The sequence below is a fragment of the Lissotriton helveticus genome, chromosome 1_1 (assembly GCF_964261635.1).
Source record: "Lissotriton helveticus chromosome 1_1, aLisHel1.1, whole genome shotgun sequence".
In the NCBI taxonomy this organism is placed as follows: Eukaryota; Metazoa; Chordata; class Amphibia; order Caudata; family Salamandridae; genus Lissotriton; species Lissotriton helveticus.
The window spans coordinates 1,000,003,123-1,000,022,126 of record NC_136057.1 but is presented as its reverse complement, the minus strand read 5'-3'; the positions used below and the strand labels follow the sequence as shown (position 1 = coordinate 1,000,022,126).

At 44.5% G+C, this 19,004-nt stretch overlaps 1 protein-coding gene across 3 annotated transcripts in view; it reads left to right on the top strand.

The window, feature by feature from the left end:
- MEST (mesoderm specific transcript) overlaps positions 1 to 17,959 on the top strand; it is a 336,409-nt gene extending 318,450 nt beyond the window's left edge. For all 3 annotated transcript variants that reach the window (XM_078677513.1, XM_078677520.1, XM_078677518.1), the window contains one exon: positions 16,299 to 17,959. In XM_078677513.1, the coding sequence (XP_078533639.1) occupies positions 16,299 to 16,416 (118 nt within the window). In that variant the 3' untranslated portion in view covers positions 16,417 to 17,959. The remainder of the gene's footprint in view (positions 1 to 16,298) is intronic.
- Positions 17,960 to 19,004: the final 1,045 nt, after the last annotated feature.

Below are 19,004 nucleotides of genomic sequence, written 5' to 3'. Positions count from 1 at the left end.
AAAATTACCAGCATAGTTACTAGTACATAAAAAGCGAATGGTGATAGTATGTTAACATGCTGTAAATGAATAAGAGTTAGCAACACTTATAAGCAGCCGCGGGCCGTGGAGGGAGTTACGGTGAGGCAGGGAGGCGGGGAGGGGGAGAAGCAGGGTGGAGAATACAAGTACACATATTATCAGTAGCAAAATTACCAGCATAGTTACTAGTACATAAAAAGCGAATGGTGACAGTATGTTAACATGCTGTAAATGAATAAGAGTTAGCAACACTTATAAGCAGCCGCGGGCCGTGGAGGGAGTTACGGTGGGGCAGGGAGGCGGGGCGGGGGAGGGGCAGGGTAGAGAGGGCTCCACCCTGCTTCTCCCCCTCCCCGCCTCCCTGCCTCACCGTAACTCCCTCCACGGCCCGCGGCTGCTTATATCTCACCCTCCCTAATACACATATTATATTATTTGCTAAGAAGGTCTCTTTGTGTTGGTTTAGGGCGTGCCCATACTTTAGTGTCTTAGATTTGAAGGAATCACATCAGCATACACCAGCTCTCTCTTCATGTGAACCGCATCAACTGTTGTGTATGTGTGTTCGGCAAAGCAATATAAAACCCGCCTCATGCCCAGAATTGGCAGAAGTTGCACTTATGTTATGAGTATGAAGTCGTGGAGATCAGACCTCATAACAATTCTGTATCGTGTTGTTCTTGAAACTTTAGCACTCGCTGTACAGATATAGTTTAACAAGCAAAGCAGATAGTAGAGCAATAACATATTATTCTCATGTAAACCACGATGAACTACTAGGTGGAAAGCTAAAGCAACAACTAAGTGTCGTGTGCAGAAGTTGCAAAAAAGGAAAAATGGCGTTTAAACCGGTAATGAGCCCATGCTAACTTAACACGGTGTAAAGATATCCAGGACCTAGATGACACCTCCCCATGATCGGAAACGAACTGAATAAGATAATAGAAGTGCCATCTCATGAGAGCAGATTGCAAGTTTATATGTGGACGGTCCGCAAGGTAAAGCATTAAAAACTAGGAAAATTTTATGCTAAAGAAAAATAAAACAGCCAAGTACTTTATCGAGTCTTAAGCCAATAGGCAAGGTAAATAATAAAAACTTGACAAATAAGTCAATGAATTGTCAATGAAATGCTAGTACTCAGCATATCAAACATGAAAAAGGTCTACGACATAACTGTGTATGCAAAATAAGCTGCAACAGCCTCCAATAGGAAGTCACCGTCTTCATCCGAAAACAGTTCAGCCATCCAATTTAAAAGCGGAAAAGAACATACGTGCTCTCCCAGCACCGGATCCTCTATCACCATCAGAGGACAGCTCGGTGGGTTTTCAAGAAAGCTCTGTTCCAAGAAAGACTGTGCTGCCGCCAATAAATTCCAGGGACCAATTAGTCCATGCATCAATGCCACAGCCATAATCCTTTCGCCAGGACAAACCAACTCGTGAGTAATGATAGGAGTCATCAGCTGATTAAAGTCGACGTCAGGAGAAACCGGTCCGCAGAGACACAAATCAATGGCCCAATCGAAATCACAGGTCAGGCAGTGAAATACAGGCTGGACACAGGTGAAGTAGGAGAATCGAAAAGATAATCCATATGCTGTGCTTAATATCGCCAACGGCATTGTGCCATAATATTCTAGCATGCGATTGCGGAACAGTGTCAGCAGCTGCAGGGTGGGAGGTTGCATAGGAGGGACATCCATATTTAAAAATGTAAAAAAGCACAAGAGCGTCCGCTGGTAATGCAAGTAAAAATGCCAATCCACGAAGCAGAGTGGAGAAAATAGAATGAAAGAAAGCAGGGATGACTCCAAAGATTTTCTCAAATGAAGTCACGAGACCACTGGTAACAACTTTAAAAAAGTGCGCCAGGGCCTTTGTGGAGGATGCGTTAAAGATAGTCCGAACCATCTTGCTGAAATTGAAAGGCAAATCTGAATTGAAAAGGGTCTGCACCTCTGTACGGGTGTTCGCTATGTGAAGCACGAAAGTTTCACGGGCCGAACTCAAGGCCACCTCTCTCTGAGACAAAAGAGCTCTTATTCTTGCCATGCCGTTGAAATCTCTCCCAAGGTTGGTATTTGTGGCCAGATTGAAAACTCCCTATGTTCATGTGTGGGAGAAAATAGAACATTTCTGCAGCAAATAACCCGTTCACTTACTGTTACGATAAAAGGAATACTTTTAATTAACTCAGAACAATCTTCATTATTGAGCATCAAATAACTACCATTTTCCAACAACTTGAACGTGGGGATGATAGCAGGAACTGGCGTGCCTTGCAACACGCAAGCCATATTTGGTCGGTGTTTGTTGCATGAACCGTGTAACTGTATGTGCCTACACATTAGTGAATGATCTGGCGTCTCAGTGCATTCCTCTCCATTCAGATAAACTTCTTGATCATCTTTGAAACATCTGTATGTGTATGGAAGCGACCAGACCTCATGAAGAAAAGCACTACCTAAAGGTTCATAACGACCTATTGGTATATATTTCATACAATTTGAAAACTTATATAAAGCAAAAGGCAGCGTTATTAAACCGTGGATAAGGCACGTTGCCAAAAAACCCGCAATCCTCTGCTGATGATGTCACTGAGCATGTCATGAATGATGTAATATGTGACATCATCAGCAGTGGATTACGGGTAATAGTATCTCTAGTTTACTCCCCTATAGCTGTCTTTCTTTTAACATAAGTGTCTGTTTCCTTCCCTTATACTTACTGTTTTTGGTTCGCTTCCGGTTCGCGTACCGGCGAGCGAACTGGGAAGCGAACTAAGAGAAATAGAGGTTGGCACAGTTCCAAATATTGTACCAATTTTTTAATAACGGGGAGGTAGTTCTGAAAAGAACTTTTTTTTAATTGTTTTTGTTGTTTTATATTTTTTTTATTATTTTTCAGAACATTTTTTTACTTTTTTTGAATTTTTCTGAACAGTTTTATATTTTTTGGGGTTTTTCTTGGAGGGGGCAATGAAAACGATTCATTGTAAAGGGCTCAACAGGAGCAACAAAAAAAAAAAAAGTATTTATTATTTTGGGCGTTTCGTACAAACTTGCATATGATAGTCAATAGCTCTGTTGATCAGAGTGATGCTTCTTTCTCCGTAGCAAATGAATCCATCGCAAAATACGCAGATGTGTTTTACTTCACCAAATCTCATTTGTATATTTGGCACCATCTCCCTGCCCTCTGGTCCCGTTACTTCCGGTACAACAGATCTTCTGGCCATAATAGGGAGATTATCTAGGTCGTTCCGAAACTGTGCAGCACTGTAGTTGTTAGGATGCCACCTAGTCATATGGCGATGCATTGTGTAGTTTCCGAAACTGTATTTTTTCTCGGTTCCTCTGGACAGTCTATCTTGACATATAAGGCAAGTTACGTATCTTGCATTTACTTTTTTCTGACCTTTGGGAATTTTAAAAAATTGCCAAATGAAGTTTTCTTTCCGGTGAGACGTCCTGGGTTCCTCAGGCAAAAACTGCCTCTCTTCCTGCTCTTCCTCGTCTTCCTCTTCTTCCTCTTCTTGCTGAATTATAACTTGAGCAGGTGGTCCACTCTTCCTTGGATGTGGTGGAGGTGGTGGGGAAGCACCAGCTGAAGCTACTAAAGAAGCCATTGCTCAGTGATCACAAAGGGTCTTTCTCTCACAATGATGAAAGTCAGAGTGAGGAAAGAAGGAGGGATTTTCATCATTTGGGAAAAACAAGAGTTCTCAACCAATCAAAAGTGTTCATTTTAGATTATATGACCTAGTCTTACATCATTAGGAAACCAAAAGTGAAATGAACCAATGAAAAGTGTTATTACCAAGTCACATGACTTGCTGTGTTTACGTTAAGCGCTTTGCAGGGCCTCCCGGTTTGCTTCCAGAAACCTGCGCTTTGCGACTCGCTTCACGTACCAGTTCGCTAACGTAGCACGTCATATGACGTATCACGCGACAACGTGAAACGTCATGCGGACGGGAGGCGTCACGATGTTGTTTTCTAACGCGGCACTTGCGGTAAAGAAACGTTTACCGGCTCGCGGTCTATTTCGCGGCATCAAGGTCAGCTAACGGGAAGCTTCCCGATTCGCGAAGCGGGAACGAAGAAAAAAAAATATTAAAAAAAAAAATTATTCATAAACATATAAAATATATTTTTGGATTTAAAGAAGAATACATTTTACAGCTACATATATTAGCTGTTAAAAAACCAATGAAATTCACTGAAAAAACCATAGGTTATAGACCATATATAGTTAGGAATTAGCATTTACAAAACCTTGAAAATTCACTGAAAAAAACATAGGTTATAGACCATATATAGTTAGGAATTAGCATTTAGAAAACCTTATTTTACTCACACAAAACCATTGAAATTCCATATATAGTTAGTTGCACTAACTATATATCGCGCACCCGCAATCCACTGCTGACGATGTCACATATTACATCATTCATGACATGGTCAGTGACATCACTGATGACATCACTGATGAAATCTCAAATGACATCACTGATGACATCACTGATGACATCTCAAATGACATCACTGATGACATCATGACACACCAATACCAGTTACTACATACGCACTCACTGATTCCTACGTCTACACACACATTCACTCATTCACCCATACAATAACTCATACATACAGTCACTTATTAATACAACACTATCATATGCACTCATACACCTATGCAGACAGTCACACACTGCCACTCATCCATGGAGTTACTCACACACCAAGTCAGTCCTGTAAAGAATCAATCACACTTCCATTTCTTCATCTATACAGTTAAACACAGAACACCATACTTCAGTGACATCACTGATGACATCACTAATGACATCTGAAATGACATCACTGATGACATCTCAAATGACATCACTGATGACATCATGACACACCAATACCAGTTACTACATACGCACTCACTGATTCGTACGTCTACACACACATTCACCCATACAATTACTCATACATACAGTCAGTTATTATTAGAACACTATCATATGCACTCATACACCTAGTCAGTCCTGTGAAGAATCAATCACAGTTCGATTTCCTCATCTATAGTTAAACACAGAACACCATACTTTTCACACATATACTAACACATACTTACTCTCTTATACAATCACTGATACAAGTACACATTGATATGCACAGAGTCACACACCTCCCAGCCAGCCACACACACACTCAGTCTTCCATACATCCAGTCATTCTTCAATATGTAAAACGTATTTAAACTTTACAAAAACACACAGACACTAGATGATGTCATCAGTGATGTCATTTGAGATGTCATCAGTGATGTCATCAGTGATGTCACTGACCATGTCATGAATGATGTAATATGTGACACCATCAGCAGTGGATTGCGGGTGCGCGATATATAGTTAGTGCAACTAACTATATATGGAATTTCAATGGTTTTGTGTGAGTAAAATAAGGTTTTCTAAATGCTAATTCCTAACTATATATGGTCTATAACCTATGTTTTTTTCAGTGAATATATATATGTATATGTATATATATATGTGTATATATATATATATATATATATATATATATATATATATATATATATATGATCGTCACACATAGAGCTTCTGCTACAAATTCCAAAATGACGAAGAGCAGACCCTTGAGTTGCTGGTGCAAAGTGATTTTAATTTGTTTATGCCAACGCGTCCGCCATGACGCGTTTCGCCTCGAAAAAGAAGTCTGATCACATGACATACTGCAAGCTGGAAAGGCAGACTTTTAAAGTGACAGTGCAGTAGCATTCGAAGTTAAGTTGTAAACATAGACAAAATACTGTGCAAATATGCGCAATGGAATAAATAAATAAATATTGTTCCATATATCAAAAAGCATTGAGTAGCAGCATAGTGGGGTTTGTCATCACTCTGGCTTAATTATTTCCAGGAAGGAGAAAAAAGGTCTGTTTAGAGCCTGCGCTACCTGCTCCAAGGAAAGGCTGTATACTGATGACCCCCATGAGGATTGTATTTATTGCCTTTATCCTGACCATCAGGCAAAGGAGTGCAAGGTATGTCGTACCTTTTCAAGTAAAACCTTAAGGGATCGTGAGGGACGCCTTCTGATATGGCTTCAGAAGCTCTCCAGAAAAGAAGTGATTTCTAGCGATGATATTGATGAGGCATGCTCTTCCTCATCCAGGAGGTCGAATAAAAGGAGAAGATTACCTCACACCCATTCTTCTGGGGAGCGTCTAGACAAAAACCCTTAAAAAGACCTCTTATGGGCGCAGTCCCTCAAAATCTTCTAAAAAACATGAAAAGGAGAGACAAGGACATGCTTCGGGTGAAAAAACAGCAAAAAAGGCAAATTCTGAGCCGCCCAAGACACCCCCTCATGTCAGGCACTCCTGCAAAAAGTCCTCTTCAGTGTCTCCTGAAGTAAAGACGTCGACGAAGAAGTCGAAGATTGAATTTCGCCTGTTGCCTAAGAAAGCCTCTGCGTCCACGGCGGAGTTGGGAACTCCGTTGACGAAGGTTTTGGCAACGTCGACGAAGGTTTCAATGACAGTATCATCGACGACAATAACTATGTCTATAACAATGACGATGGCGGGGTCGTCGACGGTAACAACGTCGTTGACGGTGGTTAGACCATCGCCGATGGTTTCCAAGTTACCGCCAAAGGCTGCAAGTTTGACGACCCCTGTAATAAAATACCTGTATACATCTTTAATTCAGTGTAATGATAATTCTCCCTTAAAGGCCTATTGGCTTTACTATATAATTTTCACAATACCTAGGTCAATCCCACTTGTGCCTTACCTTTCAGAAATAATTAAACTTCTGGAGAGCATTTCATTTTGTTTTCTATAAAAACACCACCCACAAACTGTGCAATAAATCTCAATACGAGAGGGCCCTCAAGTTCGTGGCCATAGCTATTGGTCCTTCAATCCTTACAAATGTTATCTTCCCATGTTGACATCACAAAAAGAAGACCTTGCAACCTGGCCCCATGCACCCATTTCTCATGTGATCCCCATCCATAAAACACCTTTACTACCAACTACCATTGTATACTCTCCGACATACCATCCCTATTTAAATACTTAATTAAAAACATCACTCAAAAATATAAGTCATGGGGGGCGTGGGTAGCAGCCGAAAGGAATGGCCGCAGCTTGACGGAGCTCCGGGGATAGGACCGAGTCCCCAGCCATCCCAACATTAATCCAACAGAAATAATATGCCAATAGTCGTTATAATTGAACCGGAGAGGGAGCGGCGAGAATCGATCCGGCGCTGAAGGCACTGCGCGCTGGGAATCGTGAGGTACAGGCGGTGGAGGGTGAGGGCCTAAGACCTACACAGAAGCCGGGGCCTTAATTACGATGCCCGGATACCTGCACTGCGCTCAGCAGAGTATACCGCGGCCGGGGGCGCAAAGCCCACCTCGGCGAATGACAGCGGGTGCGAGGGGCGGTGAAGTAACCTGACGCCCCGGCACAAAAGGCACTGGACGGAGCAATCCCACGCCTATGCGGGGACCGCGCGCGACATTGGGCAGCCGGATCGGACTGCAACAAGGAGGAGGAGCCGCCATTTTAGAGCGGCTCGATTTGGTGAAACTGGATCGGCGCCTCTGCACTGGGGAGAACGCGGACGGCTGGGAGAAACACCTGAGGGGACAACAGCAATACTTATGTGGGGCGCTGTGAGAGGAGTACACACCAAGTAACTGCACCTGGGCACTGTGGTGCTTACAAGCCCATTCAAAGTTCGGTGCAGGACATGCAGTGGTCTGGTACACAGTGACTGAAAGGGGTATTTAATGCACCAAGAATCTTGCTGTATAAAGGTTGAGGGGCACAGGCGGCAGGGGCGCAGTGGTGCAAGAGCCCTAATAAGCTAACGGCAGAGGTGCCTGGGACTTCCTATAAACGGCAGAGCAGACCTGAAGCTGACCAGTGCCCCCCAACCCCATCGAGGTGCCGAGGCTGTGACACAGAACTGAGATATAACACACATTGAAGTGTGGTGTCGAGGTGCGAAACACCAGTGCGGGCTTAGAGCGGCCCCAGCGTTGCCATCCACAGCATCAGTGCGGTGCGACGGTTGCTCCTTGACGAATAGATAATGAGTGGAACAGGGTCCCGCGCGAACCAACAGAGTAAACTAGACAAATTTGCCTACACTAAAGATTCGCCTCCTCTACAGGAAACTAAAGACAAAATGGACAAGGAGGCTGATGCGGGCCCTAAGGTAACGTTAGAAGATATTATGGCTGCCCTCCCCAATGTGCAAACTACGGTAGGCTCCATATCAACGGTGGTCGCATTCCTCTGCGCCAACTTTCAGGAAATGTCCGCAGGGTCGCAGAGGTAGAACAAGTGACAACGGCTCTCTCCAAAGATTCTACGCTCCTGATTAAGAAAGTGAGACGATTAGAGGAGGAGAATAGGCGCATGGCGGCGAAGATAGACGACCAGGAAGGGCACTCCCGTCTCAACAACGTAAGAATCACGGGGCTTCCGGAGACAGAAGGGGGCCCTGCAATGGACCTTTACGTGGAAGACCTCATAAAATCTCGCCTACAACCTAAGGGGCTATCGACCTTCTTTTCAGTAGAGAGGGCACATAGGGTGCAGGGTGGGTGCCCGAAGCCCGGAGCCGCCCCAAGACCAGTGTTGGCCCGTATTTTCAATTTTCGGGATAGAGATGCGATATTACAAACAGCCCGGGTGGCACCGCCCATCCGGGTTCAGAACTCTGGCATATCCTTCTTCCCGGACTATACGGCAGCGGTAACAGCACTCCGCAAAAGTTTCTTGGAGGTCAAGAAGGCGATGAGAGCCTGTAAACTACCATACTCTATGCTCTTCCCGGCAAAATTGCGTGTCGTGGCAGGCGGCAAGACTTGGTTCTTTGACACGCCAGAGGAGGCACATGACTGGCTAGAAGGGTGGCGAACTGCTGGGAAACCAAGCAGAATGCAAAAGGGAAGACGCCGTCTCGAAAGAACAGGAGATCCTGAGGACATTGAGCAGGACCGAGAAGTAAATGGCCAGTCGCAGACGGAACAGGAAGACGATGCGACCTAATGTGGACTAAAGCCCCTCCTTGCTCACAAGACATCGATGAGACTATTGATAGATGAGAACTCTGGGACGGGGGGACAATACGGACCTCCTTGGACTTCCTGCTCCCATACGTGCTAGTAACGGGTCAGGGGTTGGGTAATAAGCGCTCTGCTGAGTTGGGGTGGCGGGCAGTTCTGAGTCCGCATGGCAGGGAGGGGAAGGAGGGTGGTATATTGTGTTTGTTTTCATGATAGTTATGGTATAGTTTAAATCACAGTCAGTTATGATGTAACACGTCACACTACGAAACGCTTTCGCTTTATCCTGACAAATCCTAATGGTTTTACTAGACATGTCAGAGTCAACACTGAAGGGCACGGCACAGGATGAAGTAACAACAGTCCCTGATACAGTGGTGCCTACTCTCTCCCTACTCACATGGAATGTAAGGGGTCTTGGGGATAAGATTAAACGAGGCATAGTTTTGCAAAGCATCAAAAGAGGGGGCCCAGCAATGGTGCTGCTGCAAGAGACGCATCTTACTGGCACGTCTAGTAGGGCGATGGACAGATGGGGATACAAAATGGTGGTACACTCAGAGTTCACATCGGAATCCAGAGGGGTCGGCACACTACTGATGATGCAATTTCCACTGATAGTAAAGGATACTAGATCTGATAAACTGGGGAGGTTTGCCGCTATAATCGCACAGTGGGAGGGGCGACCCCTAAATTTAGTGTCTGTTTATATCCCCCCAGCGTTACATGCAGTGGCGATACCAGACCTCGGTGAGTTTCTGCTCAACCTTCCGGAGGGGGAGCTTATTATTGGAGGGGACTTTAATGCGACCCTGGACAACACCTTAGACAGGCACCTTGCCCGACATGGTACATCAGGAGGTTTATGTCTGGGGAGTTTCCTAGAAGCAATGGGCCTGATAAATATGTGGAGGAGACACCACCCAACAGAACGCCAATTTACGTATCACTCAGGGGTCCATAACACTTTAACCAGGATAGATTATTTCTTGGGTTCATTGGGTAGTCTAAAAAATGTAGAGACTGTGGAAATTAGACTCCGGGGTATTTCGGATCAATCCCCAATCTTACTGAAATATATTTATTGCCAGCAGAAAAGACACCGCATTTACCCGATTCGCCCGGGTTACTTACAGTTTCAGAAAATAAGAAAGGTGCTCAAAAAAGGTACATACCAATACTTTCAAGAAAATGTGGGTTTGGTGGCCTTGCCAACCACCCTCTGGGGGGCGTTTAAGAAAGTTGTCAGAGGACAGGCTATTTCCTCCATATCGGCGTTTAAAAGGGAGGGGCCGATGGTACTGCAAAATATAGAGTCCAAATTACATACCGCAGAAGCCCAACACGCCGGGAAACCCACCTCTGGCACGGCCAACAACCTCCAACTTGTGCAACACCAACACAAAGAACACCTCACGACCTTGACTAGACGGCAGGTACAGGCCACACGACATAAGATATATATGAAGTGGGCTATAAGGCCGGAAAGTTACTTGCATGGCTAGATAGAAAGGAAAAAAATTACAGGTGGATTACGCAGCTCTGTACAGAGGAGGGAGAGATCACAACCGACCCACACACGATAGTAGGAACACTAGCACAACACTTTTGACATATTTATTCATCTGACTCGGAGATGTCCATAGAGGAGGCACAACTTATATACAAGATCTCAATATGCCCAAGTTAACACCGGAAGCGTCAAAAGAACTGGAGGATGACCTCACGATAGACGAACTGCAAGCATCATCGGTGCGCTGCAGTCAGGCAAAGCAGTAGGGCCAAACGGCATCCCGATTGAATTTTATAAGAGAATGGCAGACACCACTACACCTCACCTATTAAATATATTCATAGACAGTCTGGAAAAGAGTGAACTTCCACCGGACCAACGCACGGCCACAATTGTGGCTATTCTGAAACCTGGAAAGCCGGCGGATAGATAACCTCATACTGACCCATCTCCCTCATAAACGCAGAAGCTAAAATACTTGCAAAATTGTTGGCCAGTCGGCTCACGCCGCACCTGTCGGCACTTATACACCCAGACCAATCTGGATTCATGCCTGGCAGAAGTACGGCCCTTAATTTGAGACGATTACATGGGGTAATAGCGCAGGTAGTCTATCTGGAGGACCTGGCGGTGGTTCTCTCCTTAGATGCACACATGGCGTTTGATATGGTCAAATGGCCCTTTCTCTTCGGGGTGCTGAGGCACCTGGGGTTTGGCCCTAAATTTTTCTCATGGGTTCGACTTCTATATACCAAGCCTATGGCACATGTCACTGCCAATGGTCATATATCAGATGAATTCCCCCTGACGAGGGGTACGTGCCAGGGCTGCCCTCTGTCGCCGTTGCTTTTTGCACTGGTATTGGAACCTCTGGCAACATGGATAAGATGGGAACCAACGATAAGAGGCCTTAAATGGACAGACGATTGGAAGGATCGAGTGTCCCTCTATGCCCATGATATGCTGGTATATTTGGGAACAACAAGGCGTTCCATATTGACCCTTCTGGACGTCTGCTCGACTTATGGTACGGCTTCCGGTTACACCATTAATTGGTCCAAGTCGATACTTTACGTGCTGCACGGCCCTCCGCTTAGCCTTCCAGAAACTTGCCCGCTCACGATAGCGGGAACTACGTTTAAGTATTTGGGTATCTATATAACTGCCGACTCCGGAGAATTTTTTAATAAAAACCTGCTGCCCCCACTGGAACGTCTTAGGCGAGATGTGCGTCACTGGGGGACGCTGCAACTGACATTATTAGGATAGGCAGCACTTTTTAAAATGATGGCCCTGCCACGTTTCTTATATGTTTTAGAAAATACGCCATACCAAGTGCAACCAACGTATTTTAAGGCCATTTCGGCACAGGTGTCTGGCCTTTTGTGGGGTAGTGGGTCAGCGCGTATTGCACAGGTTAAACTGGTGAGAGGCTGATATGATGGGGAAATATTACTCCCTGATGTGCAACTCTACTACTGGGCTGCACAGCTAAAAGTGATTAATCAGTGGCTGCATGTTCCACAATCAGATCCGGCATTCAAGGCAGATAGAGCGCAACTTGGTGCCAGGGGTATGCTTTCTCCCCTATATGACAAAAAATTGGCATTAACGATGTTTGGCCCGCTGCGTCATAAGCTGGGCCTGTGGCACGCTGCTCAGGCAAAATTGGGATGGAGGGGGGTGATCACCCAGCTTACTCCGCTATGGGACACAAAAAAACTAGGAAGACTCCGAAACAGTAAGGGCTTCGATCAATGGGATGACATCGGAATATCGATAGTGGGGGATTTGTGGCAGGGAGGTGAAATAGTGTTGTTTGAACGTCTGCAACAGCTCTATAAGTTAGCGCCCTCTGAAGTATTCCGATATACGCAAATTAGACATGCCCTGATGGCAGCACTACCGCCTGGCTCCGATATCCCGGAGGCATCCCCTATGGAGGATAAGTTACTCACTGAGTACATGCAGAAGAAAGCTACCTCGTTCACCTACCGCAAATTAGTGAATAACCTGCCCGACCCAACAGGACTCCTGAGAACTAAATGCTCACAAGACATAGGAGATGTACATGACTCAGAATGGCAGGAGGCGTTGGCATCCCCGAGGGAGGTGGGCATACCCTCACGCCTTAGGCTTGTACAACTTCGAATTTTACACCGATCATACTACACCAGACTTGTCTTGCACAAAATGGGAAGAATAGACCAACCCCCTTTTTGTCTCCGTGGTTGCGGGGAGGAGGGAACCTTTCTTCATACCATATGGGACTGTCCTAGAATAACGGCTCTTGCCGGAGCCACGCAGATGATTGTTAAATATATGGGAGCCAAATGATCTCACACGACATGGGCAGAGTTGGGTTACGTTAGGAATGATGATAGCTAAGAGGAATTTAGCGCAAATGTGGGGAGGGACGGCGGTGCCCACTCTAGCGGCATGGATCAGAGACATGGACGAGGCCATGATAACCGAAAGGGCAGTATTTGGTAATAGAGGATGCCCCAAAAAATGGACTAAAATCTGGGGGGCATGGAATTATTACAGGGGGGTATCTGTGATCCATTGTCAGAAAGCGAGGGTGATGACTCAGATCTGGATGAAGGGTGAGACTGTGGATTGCAGGTCAGGGATGATTCTAAGTACTTATGACTGGCATAATAATATCTATGTGATATTTGTAGAACTATGCAATAATACAGTGTGGGACAATGATGTTGTGTTATATAAACGACTGAATCATTGTGTTATAACGCTGAAAATGAATAAAAAATGTTTAAAAAATATATATATATAAGTCTAGAGGAAGCACCATTGCAATATTAATACCATGCACATTCAAACCATCATATGCTACAGTTGTAACTTAGGAAGTGCTTACTTGGCACAAAATGCCTGTCTATAGGCATTAAAACTGTGCAATATCAGTCCTCCCTTAAAGGCCTGCAGCCTTGACCAGTAGCTTGTCACAAAACTAACGTAGTCCTGTGGTGTTGAGCATAAGCTTTCCTACAAGGCAGAAGGTGCACTAGAAGCTGTCATTTTAAGTGGCATGTCTTCTAGTGCTGTGTCGATTTCGTCAACAGCGATTGGCTGGTCACAGGCCAGTGATTAAGGGATCGAGGGCAGTGGTATTTCTGCCAGCAGTGGTTGTGCCAGTTCCCTCAGGGCTCTTGGCCAGAGGGCATATATATCCAGGTAGTAGTGAGCAAACACCTGCACAAGGTCAGGGGTGTGGACTCTAAACCAAACCTCGACATTTGTAACTCGGGAGACCATTCTGGAGGAGCCAGTATAGGAGCTTCCTGGACTTCTCGCCATGCTCGTATTCGTGTCTGACTTTTGCCGCCCAAAAATGAGGTAGAGAGAGCGAGATATGTCTAACTGAGACTCTCGCCACTGCCAGTTGACGGTGGAGCTCCTCTGATACCTTTGTTAGAGTCTAAGTCTCCATGCCAAAGATACGGGCCTCTATGGTTATAATGTATGCAAGTTTCTCTTTCCCTCAATGTACCGTTTCACTGGACCTCGAATTAAAGGTCTACTAGCTGCCCAAAGGGTGCTTGCTGAGGTCACAGCCCCACGGTTATTCTTAAAATAAGACCGAATCTCAAATTCAATGTAGCTGGCACAGTTTTAGTCGGTTAGGTGCCATGCTTTGAGGTGCCACATGGGCAATTTGGTTGGCTCAAGGAACCCTAGGTGCATAATAAGCAACGTATGGTCAGAAATCCCCCTTTGAAGGATGTCGACCCTGGGCATCTGCAGGATGTCTGTAGCGCGAGGTCAATGCACAAGGATGTCTTATTCGCCATTGAAGTGTCTGCGTGTGTACACAGGATTTTGGGGTGCCACGTCATCCATGCATCAAGGGAATCAATCTAGGCTGTAAGCTGGCGGGATCAGGACAGACGTCCTGCCCCCGGGGAACGGTGGTGGAGTCAACCTCTGGGTTAGGGACTGCATTGAAATTCCCAATTTTGGTGGTAACCAGAGGGAAGCCCAGAAAGATTGATGTCGGAGTACAGCATAGGGGAGAGCATCTGGTTCAGCACATAGACCGAGAGAAAATTCTAGTGTTTACCTCTAGCAGGCCATCAACCCCAATGTATCTTCCATGAGGGTCTACGTGCGTGTTGTACACTGCCAGGGAAAACCTTCTATGTAGCAGAATAGCTACTGCTCAGGACCCCTTGGTAAGCCTAGAGTGGTACACTCTGTCGTAGCCATATCGCTGGAGGAACGGGCAGTGCGCGCCCTTTAGGTGGGTTTTTTGCTCATGAGAATAGCGGACTAGAGTTGTTTAGTGTGCTGGAGTATGGCTGTGCATTCAATGCAGTCCAGCTAGCCATTCACTTTCCAGTACATAATCCTAACTACCATCATGGGGGTGGTCATCCTTGCACAATGAGCCCAATCTCATGAGCACACATTGGGGGGCCGCTAGGGCAGTGGTGACCTGGGCCAAGGGCGCCCCTGTGGGTACAAGAGCTAGGCAGGTGGCCATCCTGTCTGTGACCTAAAAGCTGCATTATCAAACAAATACAAACATAACTCCCTTTACCCCATTCTTCTATCCCTGAAGCATCTGTCACTCTAGACCAAAGCACAGTAACCCACAAACAAAGCACTGAACTGTGTAAATATTAGAGACCTCCTCAGTTGCAAGATAACATAGCAAGACCTATGTATGATGACAATGTGTCATTTGATTAGTTACTCTCCGCCTGCCGGAACATCGGCCGCCCAGCTGAAATGGCAGGATCAGGCAGTCCATTATAGTGAACTGTTAGCGTTTCCAGCTTGGGAGTCCCAGCATGCACAAAGCGAGCTCGATCTTGTTGTCCTCGCCAGTGGCCGTGCGCTCTATGTTTGAGCCAGAGGAGTCGAGGCAGCTGCGGAGGTGCTACGCACAGTGCCTGTGAGATCTTGTTTGTTACCTACTTTTCATAAATGTACAGCTTTCCGGGTTAAGCCTCAGCATCTATGGGGTTAAAGCTATTTTCCTCTAGAACACATAAGGTCCATCGACCGCTACACTCTCAAGCCAGACCTAAACATCTGTTACTCGACTGTGTTAACTTTTGTATATTTCGTCTCCATTTGGACCATGAATTGTTATGCACTTTAAGGAAGAAGTTTAAAAAAAATGTGTTTCTATAGAAGGTGCGAGCTGATCTAGTTTCATTAGGTAGAGACACTTTTTGATCAAGTTCCCTTGAATAATACACACTGAAATAAATCACCTTCTTGAAGATAGCAGCCGGATTCCATAGGTGTGAAAGTTTATCACAGTGCATCAAATGTTATCACTGTATATCAACTCGTGGGACTGTTTTGAAATCTGGTTCAATTCAATGATTTGCTTTATTGTGCTGATTGGAATTATTATTTGGTAGAAATTAGAATTGTGCAATAAGTACATAACGATGTGATGTCATCTAAAAAATGTATGACTGGCATATGGATTTTCACGACGGTGCATCCTCAATAAAAGGACGTTTGATTTGGGAATCCGAAATTGCAGCAAATTAAGATGTTTAAAAAAATGTACACTTAACAATTTTTTTCTCCAAAATATGTTCTATATTTGTTTTTAGGTTGTAGTTGTCATTCAGAGTTGACCTGATATTTGCTTGTTCACAACAGGAAACTGCTCCCGAAGTCCACTGTCACAGTTCTGGATGATCACATCAGCCACTACCCCCAGCTGGAGGACCCCATGGGATTCTTGAACGCATACCTGAACTTCATCAACTCTTTCTGAACCACGAAGGGACAATTCATTTGGAATGCGAATGCAGCACTGCATCATGTCATGCTTCCATTGTGTCTACAATTCATGGATAGCAAGGATTTCATATAACTGGAAGATAAAGCACTCCTCCTTTCAACGTTTGCTGAGGGGTGTTTATGCATAGGTTGACATCAAATTTCTACAAACAACCCTGAAAATATATTGTTTCCAGGAAGTTGAATGGAGCCCAGAGAAGCCCATGACCGAGGTGCTAAAATAAAGAGTCATAGTCTTAGTTAAGAGGCGTTGGCTCTCTCATCTACCTCCGACACATGCTGTAGATCAAGGACTTTGGAGCTTTGTATCCTCCAAAGATGGCTTTGGAATCTTCTTTGTCACTAATTACAGTGTCTGAATTGGAAATTTTACTCTGGCTTACTACTGCACAAGAGACTTTGCAGAACTCTAAGAATTACATAATGCGTTCCACAACTCAGAGGAGTCTCTTGTCGATAGTGCCCATCATTATCTGAACAACAGAGTTTCTTTTAATATCAACGTTAAAATGTGGGAAGCAATAGTTTCAGCAGAAAAATCACGTCTTGGTTAGAAGACCCATATTTTGACTTTTTTTGTATTCCAATTTCAGGCCACGAGCTTCCATTTTTTTCTAAAATGTAAAACCATTTTATTAAGAAATTGCATACGCCTTGCCAATTGTTGCGGCATAACATTTTCAGCGGATGCATCAAATATATTTTTATATGCTGACAGGTAGGAATTAAAATTTCTAGCCTTCGGTAAGTAAAACAGTATTACAAAGGAGCCAGATATGTGAATATGCCAGAAAAGCTTTAAATCTTAACATAAATAAAAATACAAAAAAATGTGAATGCGATTGTTTAGGAAGAACCTGTCACCCAGGCAGCAGTTTGATAGTACGGGTTTGTGGAGTCACTGAAAGACTGACTTTGAAAATGGATTAATTCAGCCTTACGAAGCATTAAATAAATACAATGCGGTGAAAATTACATACAACACTGGAGAGGCTAGTGCCTCCTTAGGCATAAAGGGTCATGGCAGAGTCACTTAAGTCAGGAGCTTAACGTTGCTAACTCTGCCTTGGCCTCTGTGCCCTTTCACAGACATCTTCCTCTAAAGACTAGTCACCTTGGTCTCTCTCTCACATCCCCCACACATCCCCCACATCCCTGGCTCTGTTCGCTGCTATGTGGGCTATACATCCACACATTGAAAAATTGCACAGGTTCATTGAGACACGGAGTGTAACTATTCACAACATGGAGTACACATCTTGAGGTTATGACCAGGAGTAAGCCAAATGCAGCATTGCATAATTATATCATAGCATGCCCAGCTGTACCGACATTTGAACTAAAGCAGTAGGGAAGGTCTTACAGGCCTAATATAAACTATTTGCACTTCAGAAAAAGCTTGTGCTGAAGGTTACTCAGCCAACATACTGTACTCCAAGTGTGTATTTTGTGCTTATATTTTGCATAATAAAAATCCTAAACTTGGCCAATAATAAAAAATATCTCAAACACTGGTACTTATTGTTCTGATACTCATCCCTTGTGATGTGTCTTTCTCTTACATTTTGGCAGCTCAACCATCTGGATCACTAAGCTTTCAAGCTGCCCAGGTCTCGTGCATCTGTAGTTCATCCAGCGCAGGTTTCTTTGCATTCTTGCAATTATAGAGCAAGGTTTATACTAGGATAAAAAAGTTCTACAAGTCCTTGAATGCAGAGCTGAAAATGTAGATTATATGCTTGGATTTGGGAAACTTGACACCTCTGTGATCACTCTGACATGTGCCTCCAAGAATGTTAATTTATTGCTGAGGTTGAGATCCATGTTTACAAACTACCTGTTGTGTCCTAGCAACACACCCAAATAAGTCTGAAGTGCTCTTCATGCTGGTGTATGTGGTTGAACAATACTGGCCCTATTCACAAAGGTAGATTCGGTTGCAAACAAGTTGAGGACCGAATTCCCCTTTTTACACATCCTGGAAGTTTACAAAGAACTTTCTGCCAGGAGTAACTCATTTATGTGTGCGGAGAGATCTACCATAAGTACGCAGCTCTCTGCACCCATAAATCCCACTCAAGGTGTGGAAGTTGGCATGCCAATGCAAAGTTTGCCTTGGAAGTTTAACACCCATACATATTGTCGCCATTCACAAACTACTCTCATTCCTATTTTTGCCCTGGAAACAGTAGGATTCCTACGCAAACTAAGGGTGGGAAGGGGAATAGATCACCCCCAGAATTGGTGGGGTTCTAGTGGAATGGTTGTCTCCACAAGGCAAAATATTTTCCCCATCAAGAAGGCAAAAAAGGCATTTTGCACAGGGGATCCTTTATCCTCTGTGTGGAGTACTCAGCTATGGAGAACTTTACAGAAGAAATAGGAGACTTTTTTTTAGTCTGCTGGCCTTCTCTCTAGTGCCTGGAAAACCCTGTGTCTGGCACACCTTTCCAGGTATCGCTCTGGATATGTCTGTGAATAGGAAAAAGTAGTACATTTTCACCGACACATAGACTTAATTCTACCTAGAGAAATAGAGATAGATAGATCTCAATGGCATTA